The 21,895-nt window shown below is 29.2% G+C and overlaps 2 protein-coding genes across 9 annotated transcripts; one reads left to right on the plus strand and one right to left on the minus strand.

Annotated features, from left to right (window-relative positions):
• Positions 1 to 4,147: 4,147 nt before the first annotated feature.
• LOC110660331 (uncharacterized) lies at positions 4,148 to 8,421 on the plus strand. The gene is made up of 4 exons (XM_058135677.1): positions 4,148 to 4,896; positions 6,104 to 6,256; positions 6,352 to 7,023; positions 7,153 to 8,421. The coding sequence occupies exons 1-4, from the start codon at positions 4,546 to 4,548 to the stop codon at positions 8,203 to 8,205; spliced, it is 2,229 nt and encodes a 742-aa protein (XP_057991660.1). The 5' UTR covers positions 4,148 to 4,545; the 3' UTR covers positions 8,206 to 8,421.
• Positions 8,422 to 12,648: 4,227 nt separating this feature from the next.
• LOC110660330 (uncharacterized) lies at positions 12,649 to 18,951 on the minus strand. Of its 8 annotated transcripts, none has more exons than XR_009143682.1 (10): positions 18,686 to 18,951; positions 18,544 to 18,604; positions 18,302 to 18,434; positions 18,041 to 18,164; positions 16,874 to 16,930; positions 16,665 to 16,761; positions 14,894 to 15,101; positions 13,677 to 13,840; positions 13,257 to 13,317; positions 12,862 to 13,023 (listed from the first exon to the last, which is right to left on the minus strand). XR_009143682.1 is itself a non-coding variant. In XM_021818599.2 (9 exons), the coding sequence occupies exons 1-9, from the start codon at positions 18,785 to 18,787 to the stop codon at positions 12,958 to 12,960; spliced, it is 918 nt and encodes a 305-aa protein (XP_021674291.2). In that variant the 5' UTR covers positions 18,788 to 18,951; the 3' UTR covers positions 12,649 to 12,957. The 8 variants fall into 8 exon arrangements, 4 of the variants coding, with proteins under 4 accessions (XP_021674291.2, XP_021674292.2, XP_021674293.2 ...); XR_009143683.1 differs by having other exon boundaries at positions 12,986 to 13,023; positions 13,248 to 13,317; XR_002495891.2 differs by lacking the exon at positions 13,677 to 13,840 and having other exon boundaries at positions 12,649 to 13,023; positions 13,151 to 13,317.
• Between the last annotated feature and the right edge of the window lie 2,944 nt (positions 18,952 to 21,895).

The raw sequence follows: 21,895 nt of genomic DNA on the forward strand, positions 1-21,895 counted from the left end.
CAACCTGTAGCCATAGTGGACTATCAAGTGAGGCAGTTAAGATCAAAACAGATCCCTATGGTTAAGGTTTTGTAGAGGAGCCAGTCAGTAGAAGAGTGCACTTGGGAGTCAGAGCGGGACATGTGTAGTAAGTACCCTTATCTATTCAATATATAATTCTGTACTTTATTCTGCCTTGTATAAAATTCGAGAACGAATTTTCTGTGAGGAGGGAAGAATGTAACACCCTAAATTTTTAAATTTATTATTTTGTGAGTAATATTAATATTTTAATTTTATTTAAATTTTAGGAAATTATTTGAAATTTTTCGGATTTTCGAAATCGGGTTTGATTTTCCGAAAATATAAAACTTTGATTATTTTTAAAAATTAATTTAAAGACCACGTGGCAAAACTAAAAATATATTTAGAGTCGATGAATTTTTCTGAGTTTTCTAGAATTTTTTCAAAATTTTTGGGCCTCGTTTTCGATCCCAAGGTAGAGTAAAAATTCAAAATTTTGTATTCTGAATAGAACCAACTGAATCAAACCGGACCGGATCGGACCGATCGAATCGGACCGGCCCTTTTCTTTTTCTTCTTTCTTCTCCCTTGCACGCCCGACCTCTCCTCCTTCCCTTCCCATTTTCTCTCTCCTCCCTCACCCCCAGGCCGCGCTGCCGCCTCCCCAGCCACCCCACCTTGCCGGCGCGCCGCCCCACCACCTCCCCACGGCCAGCCGACGCTCCAGGTAGCCGAAAAATGGGCGCGAAGACCAGCTGACGCGCGTGTGCCTTTTCGACTTTCCTGCAAAAATTCGGCCGATTCGGCCACCGATTGGGCCGGGTCTTGTGTCAAACAACATCTATACCTCAAGAGCTTTCCATAGACACCAAGAACATCAAAATCCATAAAGCGGTTTGTCCAATTTTTATCCGGGAAGTTTTAGCCTATTTTGATTTTCGGGCTAGATTTCTCGCAAACCACGAACCCCACGAGAAAAACGAGAGTACCAGGGCGCTCCACTCGTCGAGAGCTTTGCGGCAATATAAATTTCAAAATTTTTCGACACCGTTTTTCGATGGGTCCCATGAAACTTCACAGTGTTTTTCTAAGCATTAAATGAGCTTAGAAAATTTCGTAAAAATTTTATACTAACCCCTGTGTTGTGGGATTCGTGTAGGTACCTTCAATTCACGGAAATTTGACAGTTGTCTAGGTTTGTGAATTTCTGGCCAGACAGACCGGCTACCAAAAAAGTCTTCGAATTGGATCGAGATTTTGGCTACTCCACCATTGTGAGACGTCCCGAGTGCGTCCCCAAAGTCGGAATCAGCATAGGCAAACCCGAACCTTGCTTTTTCCATAACTTTCTAGTGCTTAAATGGGATTAAAAATCTATAAAATATTCGTGATAGTTCAAAAAATTATGATTCTTTTTGCAATAGCCTAGTAATATTGCTAAGGACCGCGGGGCAAAGTTTTAAAATTTTTAGAGCATATTTGGGTAGTTTTTGCAAAAAGGATCAATTATAAGGACTAAACTATAAATTTACATATTGTGATTGATGACTATTTGGATGGGCCCAGGAGGGGCTGTGTGATGTGATTGAATTGTGAGTGTATGATTTGTGAATATAGAAGTGCGTTTTGAGCCCTTTTGCAGGTTGGGTAGGTTCTAGATATAGGGGAGACTCTGCCGGATTTTCGGTACGACTTAGGACGTCTTTGGTCTTTTTCTTAGTTTGTATTGAGTCAAATTTATTAAATGATTGTAATAAAATTGTCAGGTGAGCCGGGACAGCCTTCTTCCTCCGCCCAGCTGCCACACTGACTGCTGTCAAGTCTGGGAGTAAAATATTAATTTTAATTGTAATTTCAATATTATTATATGTTCAAGCATGCCCATGCATCACTTATATGCATATATCTATGTAGTTAAACTCTAGGCACGTTTTATGTTGCATTCATAATTGTTAAAGTGCCATGGATGTTGTTGTGGTAATTTGGAGCAGTGTACATGCGCTGGCGTGCGTGTGATGTGGTGTTGGCTATGGATAAGACGGGTAGACACGGCTTGAGATCTTCGCTGGGACCCGGTCCTTCGGGGTAAACACGGTTTAAGTTCTTCGCTGGGACCCGATTTGGTTTATTAAGCGAAAGTCCGGCTTGAGTTCTTCGCTGGCACATGTTGGATTTAAGAAAGCTGTATAGGGGATCAGCTCCCATATATTTATGATTTGACATTACTGGGTGTGTGAGTGCTCCAAATTACCTTTTTGCTGTTATGATGTGAAAATATTGTTAATGTTGCATTTCACTCTACAGGATGCATTAGCTTTAGATAGTTATAGAGATTATGGTTAAAATTGATATTTTACTCTCCGAGTCGAACACTCACTCCTGTTCATTATTTTTCAGGCTACAGGAGGATTTTGTTGTGGTTAACCTGCTTTTCTCCTTCGCAGGTTATTTATTAATATTTTTGTAATTCTATTAACTCTTAGAATTTTCATATGTGTTAGAAACATTTATTTGTTTTGGGGACTGTAATATAATTGTCATGTTGGACCTGTAAACTTATGATTATATGCATGGTTGTTAGACTGGATGAGGGAGCTGAGCTCCCATTTATTTTTATGACATATTGAGCATGTGGAGGGTGAGCTGAGCTCCCTAATTGATTATATATTGTGTTTACAGGTCGGGTGAGTCAAAAACTCTCTGTTGAAAGGTCCACTTTATGGCCGGACTCTGTCCGGTTAAATTCTTGAAATTGGGCCCAAATGGGCCTTAGAGTTAGGTTAAAAAATAGTTAGACTTACTACAGGGGGGCTTTAGACTGGCCCAGGTCCTAGTGTCGGTTCGGCCCATAGGTTGAGTCGTGACATCAACTATTAAGATCTTATCTCATTTAAAAATTTATAATAATTATTTAAATTTTTTTTACTACATCTTTTAAAAATCTTAAAATAATTTACAATTTCAGATATTATAAAACTATTTTCATTATATTGTATATCGTTAAAAATCAATTTTTTAAACTAAATATTCGTTCATTATATACATGAACTTATTCTAAAATACATTTCTTATATCTAAAGTTTAAAAATTTTAATAGTGGTAATATATGTATTTTTTATTTATTATTTTATTAATATATGTCACGTAATTCAAAAAAGCAATAAAACATCATTTATTAATCAACTTATATATTTATTAACACTTTAAAAAAAATTATAATTACTTAAAAATTTTATCATTAATAAAATTTTATAATATAATTACCAAAATATAAAATATAAAAAAAGTGCATAAAAAATTGATATACGGCATAATCTTTTTCTTTATTTTTATTTTTACAATTTTATATATATTCGTTTGTTTAAATATATTTAAATTTCAACTATTTTTTTAAAACCAAAATTTAATTATTAAAATCTTATCTTATGTTATAATAATTATTTAAAATTTTTTATTACATATTTAAAAATTTTAAAACTGTGAATTATTTTTAATATATATATATATATATATATATATATATATATATATATATATATATATATATATATATATATATTTGTTCAACAGAAAATTATTTATAATACTTAAAAATTTATTTTAAAATAAATATATAATTAATTAATTTATTAAGTATTTGTTTAACATTGAATTTTAAGGGTTCAAATTATTTTTCTGAATAAAATATCATTTTAAATGATATTGAAAAAAATTATTTTATTATTTTAATATTTTTATAATTAAAATTTATCAAATATAATTTTAAATTATTTTTTAAAATTTTTTAATTAATATATTTAAAATATTAATTTTCTCACCAATCATTTTAATAGTAATATAATTATAAAAATATATATATTAAATTATTTAATTAAAATAAAAAATAAATAATCCACAAAACAAATGGGTAAAACGACTGATTGATATATATATAAAAGGTAAAGTGCTAGATTAATTTGAGTCTCAATTGGAGTATTTAAAAAAAAAAAAAAAAAAAAAAAAGGCGTTAGATTAATTTAGGTAAAGACGTTGGGGGCCAAAACAAATAAACAACAAATACAAGGACCTTTTGTGGAAGAACGAAAGTGGAAAAAGAGACGTTTTAGCGTTTTATTATAATTTATACGTTGCCGGCCCCTTTCCCCCTGAAAACCAACGGCTTATTTCACCTCTATACAAAGTTGTAAACTTGACCATCTTCTTCTCTCTTCTCTTACTACCTTACCTATTTTTTATTTCCAAATATTTGTTGAATCCTTATCAGCACTAGATTTTCTTTTGAAAATTCTCCAAGAATCCAAGCTTTTCAATACCCAGTTTTTATTTTCCTCTCTTTTCCTCCTTCTGATTAGATAAAAGGAAAATCTCACTCACAAACTTTAATTGTATAATCCTATTCATATGTTTCATGCCCATTTGAATTCTTTCCCCTCAATTTTCTGGTTTTATCACCACATTTGCTAGTTGTAGTTTTGATTCTGAACTGCTTTTTAATCCTTTTTCTTTCTTAGGATCAGGAAAGTTCCTGCACTACCCAAGATAATGGTGGTGAAGATGATGAGGTGGCCACCTTGGCCTCCTGTATCATCCAGAAAATTTGAGGTAAAAATAGCAATTCAGAAACTGCAAGGCCTGAATATGGTACAATTTGATGCAGAAAATGATGATGTTAGCAAGAAGAGGACAGTGGTGGTTGAGTTAAAGTCGAAGGGTCAAAAGAGTATTGCTTTGGGACCTTTGAGGCGCTCTGTGAGAAGGAATTTTACAAAGGAAGGTAGTTTTTTTGGTGATGGGCTGTTTGAATGGAATGAGGAGTTTAAAACCGTCCGTAATTTTTCCGGGAACAAGGAGGGTTTGTTTCATCCACGGGAGGTTGCATTCTATGTTTTCAGCGTAAGTTTTTTTCTTCTATTTTTTCCCCTTTTATATTTGATTGATTGTTAAGTTTTGATCGATTCATAGTAATTTTTTTGTTTTTTTGTAAAGTGGGGATGGTTTGAATTTTAATTTAAATATGCTTGCCTTTGCTGCTTTCTCCCTGTCATTTTGTTGGAAATTCTCTTTTCTCAGTGGGTGGCTGGAAACAAGCAGGGCATTTTTTATTCTCCCCCTTCTCTTTTTTGATTGTAATCAGATATACCAATTTCTGGGCTTAAGGTTGGAAATGGAACCTTTTTCTTTACAACTGTGCTTTTGCTGGTTTGACAATACCAAAAATCTTTTAGATTTCCTTATTGAATCTTTTCTGTTGATATGAAGCTTCAATTGCATTGGTCGACCAATGTTCTTCACTAGGTGTTTCCTTGATATTCTTTTTTTTTTTTTTTTCATACAAAAAGAAAAGAGTACTGTAGGTATTATTTGCTAGTTTGGTTGGAAATAGTGCCTTGTATTCTAATTATTGTGTATTGATTTTTTTTTCTTGTGATTTACATGTTTTGTGTGTATTTATTTTGTTGGGTTGGAAGTCAACTCAATAGTATGTGTTAAGAATATGCTTATGGGTATTAATGGCTATAGTCACTTGTGCATCATGATTTATACTTTTGGATTCAATATTCTTCTTCTTCTTCTTATTATTATTATTATTATTATTATTATTATTATTATTTTTCAGTATCTTTAGCCTGCTAAAAATTCGGTTTCGGTGGTGATAATTTTGAAGTGCCAGGCTTCACACATAGTGAATGTTACTGTCATGTTAGATCCTGTCACTCATTCATGGGTGACAATTATGGCATATTCCTTGCCCTGGAAAACCTTTTCTTTATTTGTTCCATTTGAGCTATGGGGCCCTTTAGCAACTTTGTCAAGTTTTCGATTTTACTTATACCTAAATCTTTGCTTTGGTATTTTCATTTTCTTGCCCTCAGCAAAAATTGAAATATTTTTTAAGCATTTTTAGTTTCATAATTAGGTTACTGGTCTGATATTAAAAAAGACTTTTTTTTTTTTCTGGTTCTGTAGAGCTTGAACCAAAAAAAGTGTTTTCATTTTCTTGCCCTCAGCAAAAATTGAAATATTTTTTAAGCATTTTTAGTTTCATAATTAGGTTACTGGTCTGATATTAAATAAGACTTTTTCTTTTCTGGTTCTGTAGAGCTTGAACCAGGAACCAAGGAATGGTGTCCTTGTTGGAACTGCTATATTAAACCTTGCAGAATATGCTTCAACAGCTAATGATAAAGAGCTTGAAATCAATGTTCCTTTAATGGTTCCCGGTAGGACCAGTGATGGTACTCCCTTGCTTTTTGTAAGTCCACTTCAATGCCTTCCAGTCTGTTTTGCAGCTAGCTTTTGCACACACAAGCAACCTGTGTTTCTGATACTTGTTCAAATATAATGCAGATATCTCTGAGGTTGATGGAATTGGGAACAGATCAAGAACCTCTACGGGCAATTCCCAGATTCAATCAAACTGTTTCATCACCCTCCTCTGAAGACGATCTATCATCACAAAAAGATGAGTTTTCTGGTCTTAAAGCAGGTCTTATAAAAGTGAGAATCTTCCGAGGGACAAAGAAGGCTTGTCATGAAGAAGAGGGCAGTGAGGGTAAGAGCAGTGTCAGACGTGAAGTTGCTGAATACAACTATGCATTTGATACATATTCACTTGATGATGATGCTGAGGCTGAAGTAGAGGAAAGTAATGGCAATTCTAATTCTTGGTTGTCATTCAATTATGAAACAGTGGCATATGCAAACTTCAATGGAGGATCATTGTACTCGAGTACTATAATTGATTCCAAAGATGAGGGTTGGATATACTATAACAACCATAAACCAGACCTGGCACCTTTTTGTTTTGGACATTCAACAGCAACAGTCTATGAACAGTCCTTGAGACAGAGTCCAAAGCACCGAATCTTACCTTGGAGGAAAAGAAAACTGAACTTTAGAACTCCTAAACCTAAAGTAAAACGAGAGCCTCTTCTGAAGAAAAATTATGGTGAAGATGGAGGTGATGACATAGATTTTGATCGTAGACAGCTTAGCTCATCTGATGAGTCCACTTTTGGGGTACATATGAACCTTTTTACTACATCCTTTAGTTCACTTGTTTCTGTGTTTGGGTTTACTTTTTGTGTCTTCTTAATGTTATTGGATTAGTTCAATTTTATTCTAAAATTATTACAATTGTTCTGGCAGTGGAATAAATCAGAAGAAGGTTCTACTATTAGTGGATCATCATTCTCTGAATTTGGAGATGACCATTTTGCCGTAGGCAGCTGGGAGCAGAAAGAGTTAATAAGCCGTGATGGACTCATGAAGCTCCAAGCACAGGTCTTTTTCGGTTCAATTGATCAGAGAAGTGAGCGTGCAGCTGGAGAGAGTGCTTGTACAGCCCTCGTTGCTGTCATTGCTAATTGGCTGCAATCTAATCAATATGAAGTGCCAACCAAGTCTGAATTTGACAGCCTGATCAGAGATGGTTCATTGGCCTGGAGAAATTTGTGCGAGAAAGAGGACTATAGACAACAGTTTCCTGACAGGCATTTTGATCTAGAAACGGTCCTCCAAGCCAAGGTTCGTCCTCTCTCAGTTGTAGCAGAGAAGTCTTTCATCGGATTCTTCCATCCAGAAGGCCTAGATTTCAACTTCCTTCATGGTGCAATGACCTTTGACTGTATCTGGGAGGAGATTAGCCATAATAGTTCCAACTGGTCTAATAATGGTGACCCGTTGGTGTATATAGTAAGTTGGAATGACCATTTCTTTGTCCTCAAGGTTAAGCAAGATGCATACTACATCATTGATACACTGGGAGAGAGACTTTACGAGGGATGCAATCAGGCCTATGTCCTAAAATTTGACAAAGATACATCAATTCTGCGGCTACCAGCAGAGACTAAAGCATTGGCCGAAAAAACTGCCATGGAAAATTGGCAACCAAGCAAATCCAAGGGAAAAAATTCAGCTGAAGTGAATCTGCAGTTGACCCCAAAGAAGGCAGGAGGCCAGAATGAGGTAGGAAACAGTGAGAAGGATGAGGAGATTATGTGCAAAGGGAAAGAGTCATGCAAAGAGTATATTAAGAGCTTCTTAGCTGCAATTCCTATAAGAGAATTGCAAGCTGATATTAAGAAAGGTTTGATGGCATCAACACCTATACATCACAGGCTTCAAATTGAGTTCCACTATACCCAGTTGACAGAGTCTGCAGTTGAATATTCATCAAAAGATGCAGCTCCTCCTATATAATAATGTGATAAAAATCCCTATAATTTTGATTATTCTAAACCTCTCACCTTATTTGTGTAGTAGGACAATAACTTGATGATGTTTATATAAAATTGTTTTAATATTTTTTTGGGACAAATTCCTAGTATTATTTCAGTCATTCCATGGACTGATTCTAAAGGAAATAATGTGAGGCTGGAAGGGAAAATATACTTGGTAATGTTTTCTTTTATGAAATTCCAATTTCATCACCACATGAATATTGGAATGGTATTTGGGACCATGTTATTGCCTTTTGGAGATATTGAAATGCTAATAACAAAATAATCTCATAAATTTTACTTTCATTTCATTTGTATTTTTTTTTTCTTTCCATATTTTAGCAACAAAATGGAGCCTCTAATTCTCCCGCCTGGTTTATAAAATATCATAAAATAGGATTAACAAAAATAATTATTCCACTAGTCGTGTTGCACAAAATTATTAGTTATTTTATTTTAAAGATATAATTCAATATTTATTTTTTTTAGATTTTATATTTTTAAAATCATACTGTTAATGATAAAATTCTTAATTAATTATATTAAACGTAATACGTATATATAGACAAAAAATTAATAATGAGTTAAGAAATAAAATTTATTTTAGTTTTGAAATGCAAATAATTATTTTAAATTTTAATCTAAATTTGCACAAGAGGGAGATGTTCAAAGATATTATCTTAAATATTATGTTATTATTTAAAAAATAATAAAAAAATTAAAAATAATCATTGAAATTTTGATAAGCCAAAAAAAAATGAAAATTTTCATAAAACCTATGCCAAGTATTCAAGAGAAGTAAAATAAAAAATTTTTTTAATAGCCATTGATATAATTTTTTTAATGCAAACATATATATATATATATATATATATAAAAGATGTTCAAAGATATTATCTTAAGTATTATTTTATTATTTAAAAAATAACAAAAAAAATTAAAAAACAATCATTAAAATTTTGATAAGCAAAAAAGATGAAAATTTTAATAAAACCTATACCAAATATTCAAGAGAAGTAAAATAAATAATTTTTTTAATAGCCATTGATGTAATTTTTTTAATGCAAATGAAATAATTTTTTAACTTAATTAATATGCTATATATTATTTTTTTAATAATAACTGATATAATTTTTTAATAGTAACTAATATAATTTTGAATTTAATATAATTTTTTAATGGTAACTCTTATAATTATGTAATAGGAGTTGATATAGTTTTGTAATAGCAGCCGATAATTTTGTATTTGACATAAATCTTTTTAATAATAGCTAATATTATTATATTATCTTTTTAGTATCAAATATCAATTACTTTTTTAATTATCCAAATTTTGATGTTAAATAAAAAAAAATTACATACAATTTTTACTAAAATTATGTATACACTCATAACCTCTAAGTTTTGCATAAATTCGATATCTTAGATTATTAAAGAAAACCATTACTCACAAAAATATCATAACTATAAAAATTAAAGAGAGAATATATTTTCTTTTTTAGAACTATGTTACATAAAAATTGATCACTTATTATTAATTTACCAAAAATCTAGTAGAATAGAAAACTTCTCCTTAAAATTAAAGGAATTGAAGAAAAATAATTGTTGTATTAATGGATTAATATTTTTAATTTTTTTTCAATTGTTATATTTCAAAGGTTTTCATACTTATTTAACTTTAAATCTCTAATATACCTCTAATTTTTTTTGAAAAATAATTCCCGCAGCTGAATGCCCCCTTGACCTTAGTGTGTATCCGTCCCTGGGTAGTTTGCATCTGTCTTAGTGTTTCTTATGCGACATTAATTTGATTTTGTAAGTCTTTTTATTCACATGTGTAGATCATTGAATTGTGAAGCATTCTGAGTTTTTATATATCGGTATAATGGGTAAAATAGTCTTTTTACTATTCTTAAAAACAGTGAATATGCATATTCTTTTAGTATAGCGGTTAGCAGATTTCGGTTTAAATTGAAAAATCGAACTGAACTAAGTCAATTTGGTTTAATAAGTTCAGTTCGATTTATTAATTTTAATAATTTCGGTTAATCGATTCAGTTCACTTATTTTCATAAAAAAAAAAAATCGATCCGAATCAAAATTACTAATATATATATATATATAAAGGAAACTCTAAGATTTTTTAGTTTTGATTTCTAAGTTTTTTTTTTTTAATGTTTTTGTTATTGAGACTTAATGTTGAAAATATGAAATTTTACAAAATTCAATTTGATCAGTTTAAAATCGAATCGAACCGATATTTATCGATTTGGTTCGATTCGATTTTCTTTTAATAATCGATTTGGTTTGGTTTTTAAAATTTTTTTTTTTGGTTTTCAGTCTTGTCGGTTTTGTTCGGAACCGAACTGACCATTTGCACACCCCTAATTTAGTTTCCTGGCTTTTGTGACATGTGCATTGCTTGTAACATAGTTTAATATAATTTATAGTTTATGATATATATATATATATATATATATATATATATAATATTTCATTTCTTAATATAACTTTAAACATTTATAATTGTTTGTATAATTATGTAATGGTATAAAATGAGTATTTAAATTTGATATTATATTCATATTTTATAATTTTTTTTCTTAAATTATAATTTTAAATTACTTTTATTTTAAAAGATAAGTCTAAATGATTTTCACAAACAATTTTTTTTTAATGTTTAATAAATTTTATAAGTTAAATAGTGATATGTTGTTAACTATTATATAATAGTCGTAATTAATTAAAATTAAACTTTTAACTTTAAGAACTTTACATACAATTTACAACTAAATTTCCCCATAAAATTAATGATAATTTATTTAATTTATATTTTAAAAATAAAATATTAAAATGATTATTTTATAACTTATAGAGATATTTAATATTATTTAAAAAAAAAAAAGCAATATGATGTTACTGCACATTCAAATTATAATATCTCCTTTATTCTTCACATTTTTCATTAGTTGTAGACATTGATTTCATACGAATAATTACAGCTAAAATATTTTAAAAATTAATATTAAAATATGATGCGTCTCATATAATATATAAATATAAAATCTTTTCTTACCTATTATTTAATTGCTCCTAGCAAGTTTTTTTATATTCAAATTTATTGTAAAATCGTAACATAAAATTTCATATATAATAATTTCTTCTTCTTTAATAATGGTATATATATTTAAAAAAAAAAAAAAAAAACTAACTCTTAGGCTCTTTTGTAATGTATGTATTGTGTACTCAATTCTTTTCATGCACAATAATATATTTAATATTAAATAGTGATATCATAAATCTTCATTTTCTTTAATAAAATTTAAAATTTTTAATTAAGTAGTAAATATTACAACTGCTATTTTTATTTTTTAAAATGTAAAATAAATGTTAATAAAATATAATTTTAGAAAACTCTTAAAATATAATTTTTATTATATTCTTTTACTTCATCATCAATCAAAATTATTATTTTTTTATTATCATTAATATACAGTTCCATATAGCCTTTTTAAGTTCATCGATTAGAGTAATGTGATATGTTTTCCCATAATGATTGATATATTAATTTAGTAAAAAGAAAAATTATAAAATTAAAAATACAAAAATAAAATCTATGAAAAATAAATAATAATAATAATAATAATAAAATTAGAAAATAAAATGAAATATTGTAATATATATTAAAATTTTAAATGTTAATTAGTATAATATTAATAAACTAATATACGAGTTATTACAAATATATAATGAATCATTATATAAAATAGTAATATACGCAATAGATTATATTTAGCCATAAATTCTGTAAATTCTTTCAATCTTTATGCGATGGAAAAAATATTATTCTCACCTCATCTTTTTTACAATTTTGTGTTAAATAGAGAAATATAAGATGAAAAATATGTTAAAAATTAATAAAACATTATAATCACTAATAATAATACAATATTACCAAAATATCACTTTTAAATATTTTTATAAATATAAAAAAATTAAATATATACTTTTTGATTGTATGATTAGTATTATAGAATTATATAATTAAATTTTGGCATAAATAGAATTGGTTTAAAATAGGATTAAAATTTTAATTTACATTGATTATATTAATTAAAATATCTTTTGTACATAACATATAGGAACATTTTTATCAATAATAATAATTTTTATATAAATATTTTTTTCATTAATTTTTTCTTCTTATTGAATGAGAAGGGCCAAGCCGGGCTTGGATTGGGCAAGGCTTTTTGGTCCAGGCAAACTGTTGAACAGGTTTAATTTCCAATAACAATAGTGAATAAGTGGGGTTTCTCTTACCTGATAGCCAAATTATACCCATAAGCAGTGGAAATCCTTGCTTGCCTGCTCAGGCTGCACTGCTTTTTTCATCACAACACCCAAAAACTATGGAGAATACAAATTTGGTCAAAACATATAAATGAATAAATTCCACCTTTAATAAATAGGTCTATAACATACATTGCCATATATTATAATCTAATTTCCACAGGCTTAAATGAGCTACATATATATTATCTTGGATATTTAAATAAAGCAATGAGCACAATCCACTGCCATTGCTCGACCTTAAGATATGAGAGTTATATGTGTGAATTATGTGGAATGCAGGCACTTCCAGGAGAAAGATCAGGTTATCTGTGCAGCTCATGATCTTACTTGACCAAAGCTGGAGACTTGCTGAAACTTTTTACCATTTATTGACAGGAACTCAGGCAGATTCAGTTGAACACAGCTCAGAAGCAAGCTTGACTACACCCCACATTGGTGCATCATTCTGTTTGAAACAATTTATCTTGATATCAGTAAAATAATCATAAATAAGGAGGTAAGTTTTCACCTAAAATATGTCAAACTCACCACCACTTATCTCTACCAAAACTATGCTCTCATGCAAACTTTACCTAGTTAGAGGATGTCCTCATGATCAAAATTGATACATAGATGGATTAATTAACTTTGCGAAATATCAAATATCATATTTTTTCTAGTCTAGCTTACGAGTATCACCAGATAAACAACATCAAAGGCTTTGCGATAGCTAGCAAGATTGTTCTCAATATTGTCATTCCTGAAACACAGCATGAGGTAATTCATTAATTAACATATGGACAACACATTAAAAAATAATAATAATAAATCATTAATTATCATATTCTGGAATTATCTCTATCCCTAAACCATCAAAGTCATATTAACAAAGGTCAACCAGGGTAGGGCTCTACTAAATATACAATTGGCCATTTTCAAGTTAGGTTAGTTATTGAACCAATTTCTCCCATTCATATCACAATTCAAAGCCATAAAGTGTATTTATGATAACATGCACATGAGATAGATGGATGGAAAATCAAGTAAGAAAATAAGACATAATTATACTAAACACTAGAAAGTATGAACGTTGTCGTTAACTGCAATATAAATACTCACTACAATTTGTATTCAAAAATCATTCCAGAATCTAGCCTCGGTACATCTCACAAACTACTAATGCAACAACCATCACTTGCTGTTCATGGTAACCCTATATGACAAATACAACGGCTTCACCACATCTTAATACCCATTGTCAATAGATGTCCAATGCTATTTTACTGCAAGATATACAAAGATACATTAGGACTTGTACATGGAATACTGGAACAAGATTTCTTTCTTTCTTGATGGGACATTGGGACTTGTACATTTGCTCTACAATCTTGACAAGATTCATCCTCACTATGCCCATCACTTGAATAATATCATTATTAAAGGTCATAGTTTAGAACTCTCTTTCACTGTCAACCAGCAAGTTCAGCAATAATATAATTACAAATCAAGACATTCAATAAGGAGTCTCTAGTTTGATATCTAACAATCCAAAACAATTAATCAGAAGCAAAAGGCACGAGGCAATAACTATATTCGATCTTATGCCTTTCCTGTACTTAACAGGATATGTTCTTTTTCCATCTCAGCCTAGCTGTAAACATTCATTACCTTTTTCACCCTCCTTTTGGTATACAGTTTGAGTACTTTGCATGCAAAATTTGACAATTTCATGAAATGATCTTCACTACATATCAAGTGCTTTCCTTATTCCCAAAGTATTTTGCAGTCCAAGTACATCAAAGCAATAAAAATCTTCCATTACTAGTTATCTTCAGATCATTGACTACATATAAGTATACATTGACAGAAATCTCCATGGCATCCGTTAAGGGATCAAGATCTGCTACTTCTGCAGAATAAAAAAAGATGGGAGAGGGGAACCTAGCCTCAGACAATTATTGTATATTATAGGAGTTGAGGGTTACAAGGAATTATAGGAAGTCAATCGCTTATCTATTACAACTTCCAACAGCAATGCAGTCCTCAAATTCCCAGCAGAGCTCCAAGCAATCACAGACTTGACTCTTTTATAACCAGACTGCCTATATTTTTCCAAAGTTAGCATCATCCCCACCCATCACTAACCTTCCTTGTTTCTTCTCTTCCATACCAAAAGGAACTTTGGGAGTTTTCAACACTTAACCAACCTTTTTTAACCACCTCATATTTTGAATACCATAAAACTAAATGCTGGTGTTCCAAATAAAATATTAAGCCCATGGGGGGCAAAATATGCAATTATTAAATATGAAGATTAAGCAGTGTTACAGACTTACAGAAACCCCACAGAAATTGAAGTCTCATAGTCCAAACCATCAGACATTCCCAAGTCACCCAGGTGATCACCAAGAAGCAGTACATTGGTTCTCTTCTTCACTGAGGCACTGTCATCGATTACCCCATCAACATCACCAAGATGTTCATGAACAGGAGCAGCCATATCAAGAGCATGTTCATTTTTATTTAGACTATGAATCAACTTCCCTGTCAAAAAAATTAGTTCAAAACCCATAATCAAAACAATCCTAACATAGAACACTTAGTATTACCATAAATGAATTTTATATTAATATTTTCAAAATGTCAAAATATTAAAGAAAGAACATTCCAATAAAAATTACTGTCACGCAAATGAGATTGACAAGAACATAATTGCCCTTGCATTTCTATGACAAAAAAGGGGATGGTCAAAAAAATAACAAAAGAAGAGGTATAAAACAAACTTGTAACGGATGCAATGTGAACTATATATCATGATATCAAATCTGTTCACAACATTTTCTGATGTAGAACCAATAGAACAAAACAAAGGAAAAATAACAAAGCTCTTAAATAAAATTTAAGTCTCAATTGTCAATACCAATAATAAAAAGCTTTATTAAAGTTCCCAGATGATATAGGTATTTATAGTATAACAACTATTCCTACTAATACTAGGATTAGTAACCCCAAAATAAGAAATTACAAAACCAACACTAAGAATTCTAAACAATAGTATTCCAAAATAATTAAAATACTAATCGCTACTTAAATTTCCTAAACAATAGAATAAAATTCTTAATTTTAAGATGAAAAATTAAATCAAAATAATTCCTAAACTAAGGGTGCGTTCGGAAATGTTTTGGATTATGGTTTTTCTTTTCTTTTTTCTTTTTTTAAGAATAAAAACTGAAACATGTTCTGCAATATCTATTTCCTTTACCTTTTCATCAATTATTTAGAAGTGCTTTTAAAAACAAAAAAGGGTCAAGTTGAAAACAGCAAATCATGGTTTCCACTGTTGTATTTGGATTAAAAAAAAGAAAAAAAGAAGAAAGAAAATGGAGGGTTATTTTATTCTATACCAGTTCTTTATATAACCTATAAGTACAACAGTGGAAGAAGATCTTTTTTTTGGCCTTTTTTTTTTTTTGTTTCTGTTTTTTATGCTTATAAAAAAATTGAGAGCATTGTGAAAGCCCATTACTTGAAGTATTAAGACTTGATGACGTTAGAATTTATTTAATCTCTTTCTAATTAACACTGACTGAACTTTTATTTAGACTAATTTATTTATCTGCAACAATTATAATTAAGGGATATGTACATTAAAAGTATTAATCAATAATTAATATTTATTATTTCTTAAAAAATAATTCATTTATGTATGTATACAAGTTCAAAAAAACAGTTTTCAAAAAAATAAATAATGAAAATCTAAAAACAGTTTTTCGTTTTCATAAAACAAAAAACATAAAACCAATAATGATAGCAAACACACTCTTAGTTTTCCTTACTGCATTACTTTTTGATCATGGAATTGAGAAAAATCATTTCAACTCAACTAAATGTTGCCAATTAAATGTCAGTTTTCTCAATAACATCTGCATTTCCTTACAAGTTAGGTGGCAATCATCATTCATCAATTAAAGTCACACCCAGCAGGTGCAGAAATGCCACGGTATAAAAGCTTAAAAAAGCCATACTTATTAATATATGAACAGATACCATACCAGGAACACAAGTTAAACACCAATCACATGAGGCAGAATTGGGTTAAAATGATACCTTTAAATGAAATGAGTCGACCATCATCATCAAATATCATTCGGTTAGAGACAATCTTGACATTTCTAAAAGATCTGTGAACTTTCTGCCTCAAGACCTGGCACAGCAAAAAGCGTAGACACCAATGCACAAGGTTGCAAATCAGACCCAAAAATCAACGATGAAAAAACTATTGTTGAACTTTTAGAAAGGATATCTCTTAAACTTACCTCCTCTATGATATCTGCAAGCCCTGCTGAAAATATAAGAACAGGAATGTCCCTTTCCTGCAAATTCATAAAGGCAAATGGTAAGTGATGCAGTTGACATGAATAACCCAATGTTTGGAACCCATTAATAGTAGAGAAACAGTAGCCTTTTGAGGCTTAATGTGCCATGCTGGATTGGGACCTCAGATTATGGACGTTCTTCCTCACATTCTTTAGTATTCAATTGAAAGAGGTGAAGTAATGGTGATTCTACATGAAGAAGAAATTTTAAGTTTTGATTTATTATATACCACTAAACAGGTGCTTTACTTTTAAAAGGAAGAGTGATGCAATGACTGTGGGCCAATTACTTTAAAATTATTAGTGGGTAAGTTCATTTTCTTTTGGTAATAGCTGAATAATTCTTCAAGTAATGAATGAGCTGTTCATACTAAACTAGATAAAGTCCGTAATGAGAGTATTAGAGAAAAGATAGGAGTGGTGCCAATTGAAGATAAGTTGAGAGAAGGGAGATTAAGATGGTTTGGTCATGTGAAGCGCAGACATACGGAGGCTCCAGTTAGACAAGTAGAGCACATTAGGTTAGAGGATAGAAAGAAAAAAAGAGGTAGACCTAAATTGACTTGGAGGAGAGTAGTACAACATGACCTATAAGCATTACACATTTCTGAAGATTTAACACAAAATCGTTTAGAGTGAAGAAAGCGAATCCATATAGCCGACCCCAAATCTTTGGGATAAAGGCTTAATTGAGTTGAGTAGAATAAACGAGCTGTTGGCAGGCTTGGAAAGAAATGGTAAGATGACTGGAGGGGGAGTGCATAGATAACGTATCTTGGGAAGCAATTTTTTCCTCATTTAATATGGTATATCTAGATGAGAGAAACCTAAGGAGAGAATATGAGATCTTTGTGAACCTTCAAACGAGCTCAAGATGGTATATAGCTCAAGCCATTGTTTCCGTGGATATATATATATATGTAACGTAGAATAGAACTATAACATAATTACTTAAAAAGTAACAGACCAAACTTGCCAACAGATGTCCTAATAAAAACAAAATTGATTTTATAGGTTGCAACCACTAACTGGTTGGAAAGCAAAAATAAAAATAGCTTATCAGATTTTTCCATAACACTTAAGTTGTAGTTAAAAGAAGAGGTTTACCTCCAGAAACTCAAATAGTTCAACGACACCCTCCCTAAAAGTAATAGCAGAATTAGCAACAGATTCCCTAATTGCATCATATGTAAGGCCTCCCTCAATAAGAAGATTATGAGTTTTTCCCCACCTGAATGCAGTTTACCAAAGCATCAAATTGTAACTTTCCTATAGCATGTAACATAGTAAATTACTATATGATGTGTATCAATTAAGATGCTCAAAGGCAACAACAGCCCCTTCACCAAAAAGCCATTAGTAGTATACCATTCTTCCATGAGCTTGGTTTTCTCCTGGATGGGAATAGTTGGGGAAAATTCTAAAGGATGATAGTATTCATACAATGCCTTCCTCTTAGCATCAAACTCAGGATTTTCCTGCCGCAAAAGGCCATGACTGCCTAATGTATGCCATTAGAAACGAAAAAACAATCACAATAATCAAAATTTCTAAATCAAATCAAATAAAAAACCATTATTATAAGAAAGCAAAAATTTTCAGGAACATACTTTGGCCGCGGCGGCCGTTCACCATGTACTTGGTTAGTGTTCCATCAAAATCCGCAATTACCTGACACAAAAAAAATAAAACCCAGATCACTAATAGAGAAAAAAGTGTCAAAAAATCCATGGAAAATATGAAGATTGAAACCTGTAGCTTGGAAGGACCAGCCCTGCGAATTGCAGCAATTTTGTTTTGGAGCGAGAGAGCATTATCCACGACTGAGACATTAGAGAGGTCACAGCCTTCCATTACTACTCGATTCTTGAAACTAACAATACAATGCCAAAACCTGCAAGGAATTATGAGGACGAAGCGAGCAGGGAAAGTGATGATACTTCCTTGGCATCTACACTTTCATCTGAAAATTTAAAGATACGCAGAGCAAAAGTAGTATTAGTGATTCATCTACTGTACTCTCATTTCAACTGGGCAGAGTTTGTTGGGGCCCATTACCCAACTGTTTGGTTTTGGCTGAATTCCATCAAGAAAATAATTCAAATTCAGATTTTTTTTAATTTTAATTTCAATTAAAATTAAAATTAGAGATTTTATAATTTAAAGAGGATTTTAATATTATTAAATTAAAATTAATTAATTCAAATTCAATTTTTTTAAATTATTTGCAAACTAACGCCAACGTCTGAAGAGAAACATTAAAAATATATATTCTTTAAATCTAAAAAAAAATAAATTGTTGTTATTTTTCATTTTTTTATAAATTTTCTTTTTCATGAAAACTTGAAAGTAAAAAAATATTAATAATATCAAAATAATGAAAAATTATAAAAATTTTATCAATTTGAATTCAAAACTTATAAGTTGTAACAAATTTCTCACACTATTGAATATTCAATAATTCACTTATCATGTTGGTTGTAAATTATTTATAATATATAAAAAATTAAAATTAAAAATAAAAATAAAAATTATTAAAGTTATTAAAACAACTTCATACATTTATATGTATATTCAATGTATTTATCCACCAATATATTTATTTTAGAATTAATAAAGCCTTAATTTTATTATTCCTTTATATTTGAACAGGTTTTATTACTAGCAGAATCTAAACTAAGTCATAATTACAGCATTTAGTATTATTATTAGAGTTGTCATTGAAAAAAACTATTTTTTTAAATATATTAATAAAAATATTTATTTTAAATATATTAATAAAAGAAATAATTTAAAATTAAATTTAATAAATTTTAATCATAATAATACTAATATAATAAAATAATTATTTTTTTAATCGTATTTAAAATTATGATTCTCCCTTGAAAAGTAATTTTGTCCTTTCACCTTCAATGTTAAAACTGACAGTTAGGAGAGTTGTAAACTGAAGGGAGCAATAAGAAGGGGAAAAAAATATAAGGGTTTATAAATATTTTTTATAATTTCTATACGTATGGATAAAAAGATAATTAAAAGGCTAATTGGATGAAAAATACCAAACCTTTTACACGAATTCACAATAACATTCAATTTTCTTAAATTTGTATAAAAAAAAATATTAAACTTTTAACATTTTTCACAATTATATCCAAAGTATTAAATTGAATTCAAGAAAAATTAATAACAAATTACAATTTGCCATTGAAGTTTGTTTGATTAGTAAGATAGTCCATCATTTTAGAATTTATATTTAAATTTTTTATTTATTATATAAAATATATTTATTAAATATAATATATCTTATATTTAATTTTAATTGAAATTTTATAAAAAAAATATTTTGTTTATTGAAATTAACTTAATTATTTTTTAATCAATTGACATAAATTCATGTATTCAAAAGTAAAATGTAAATATTTTACAAACCTTTTTTGTCAAAATTTATCTTCATTTGTATTTATTAAACTTATTTTAAGCAAAATCTACTGAACTAATTTAATTTGAAATAAAAACTAATTTTTAATTGAACACAATGAATTCTATTTAAATTTATATTTTTTAAATAAAATAAAAAAAAATAAATCATTGAATTTATCAAAATTGGAATCAAATCAAAATTTAAAAAAAAAATCCGGATTTTGTAGTTCAAATCAAGAATTGGCCCACTGGTCATCTCTAATGTGGCTCCTTGCAATTAGGGGTGTGCAAAGGGTCGGTTCGGTTTCGAACCGAACCAAACCGATAATCGAAAATAAAAAATTTTAAAGACTGAACCAAACCGATTAATAAGAGAAAATCGAACTGAATCGAATCGATAAATATCGGTTCAGTTCTATTTTAAACCGATCAAACCGAAATTTATAAAATTTCATATTTTTAACATTAAATCTAAATAATAAAACATAAAAACAAAAAAAATTAGAAATCAAAACTCAAAAATCTTAAGGTTCGGTTCGGTTTTATTTGATTTCGGTTCGATTCGATTTGATTCGATTTTATTTGATTTCCTATATCTATTAATAATTTCGGTTCGGTTTGATTTTTTTATTTTTTTATAAAAATAACTTAACCGAACCGATTAACTGAAATTATCAAAATTATAAATCAAACCAAATCAATTAAACCGAATTGAATCGATTCGATTCAATTTTTCAGTTTCAACCAAAAACTACTATCCCCTACTTGCAATGTATAAAGTATTAAGTTATTTTATTTGTCCCGAAAGCAATTATCTTAAAGGTGCGTTCAGTTTTGTTGCTGCTTTATTACTGTCATTCCATTTTAAATCTTAAGTATGAGATCTGCACTTACAACTTGTTTGAATAGGATGAGAGATTGAAAGGGAAAGAATGAAATGTTTACTTTTCAAGTCAGTACTTATTTTTGGAGAGAGGTATATATTTTTATATTTTTATTTTTAAATACATGAATTTATTTGACTTGATTAAAAAAATAATTAAGTTACTTTAATGAATAAAAATATTTTTCACCATAAAATTTAAATTAAAAATAAATATAAAATATATTTTACATAATGAATATATTTTATATAATAAATAATGTTTAATTATAAAATTTAAAATAATAAATTATTTTATTAGTAAATAAAATTTTAGAGATCATATTGTAATTTATCATTAATTTTTCTAAATTCAATTTAATTCTTTGAATATAATTGTATCATGTAAACTAAAAGAATTGAATATAATCATGAACTCGCGTAAAACTTTTAATTAAAATTGTCAAAAATATTTTCTAAAAAATATACTTTCTAATTATTAATAAAGAATGTAAGTGATTTTAGAGTTTTATATAATATTTCTAAATCAATTTAAACTCTAACATATTTATTTTGTGCAATTATATATTTTATAGTTATTGATAAGGAATATTAGTAGTTCAAGAGTCTTATTTTGTGTATGTAGTATTTCTAAATCAATTTAAAATTTGATAAAAAAAAAC

This window comes from Hevea brasiliensis, chromosome 14 (assembly GCF_030052815.1).
Source record: "Hevea brasiliensis isolate MT/VB/25A 57/8 chromosome 14, ASM3005281v1, whole genome shotgun sequence".
Classification (NCBI taxonomy): Eukaryota; Viridiplantae; Streptophyta; class Magnoliopsida; order Malpighiales; family Euphorbiaceae; genus Hevea; species Hevea brasiliensis.

What these genes read in the sequence shown, in the direction of transcription:
- LOC110660331 (XM_058135677.1), top strand. Translation starts at nt 4,546, where the DNA reads ATGGTGGTGAAGATGATGAGGTGGCCACCTTGGCCTCCTGTATCATCC. An exon ending in TTGCATTCTATGTTTTCAGC is followed by an intron (nt 4,897 to 6,103) that starts GTAAGTTTTTTT and finishes CTGGTTCTGTAG; the next exon opens with AGCTTGAACCAGGAACCAAG. An exon ending in CTGATGAGTCCACTTTTGGG is followed by an intron (nt 7,024 to 7,152) that starts GTACATATGAAC and finishes TTGTTCTGGCAG; the next exon opens with TGGAATAAATCAGAAGAAGG.
- LOC110660330 (XM_021818599.2), bottom strand. Translation starts at nt 18,787, where the DNA reads ATGGAAGGCTGTGACCTCTCTAATGTCTCAGTCGTGGATAATGCTCTC. An exon ending in CTGGTCCTTCCAAGCTACAG is followed by an intron (nt 18,605 to 18,685) that starts GTTTCAATCTTC and finishes TTTTTGTGTCAG; the next exon opens with GTAATTGCGGATTTTGATGG. An exon ending in AACTATTTGAGTTTCTGGAG is followed by an intron (nt 16,931 to 18,040) that starts GTAAACCTCTTC and finishes ATGAATTTGCAG; the next exon opens with GAAAGGGACATTCCTGTTCT.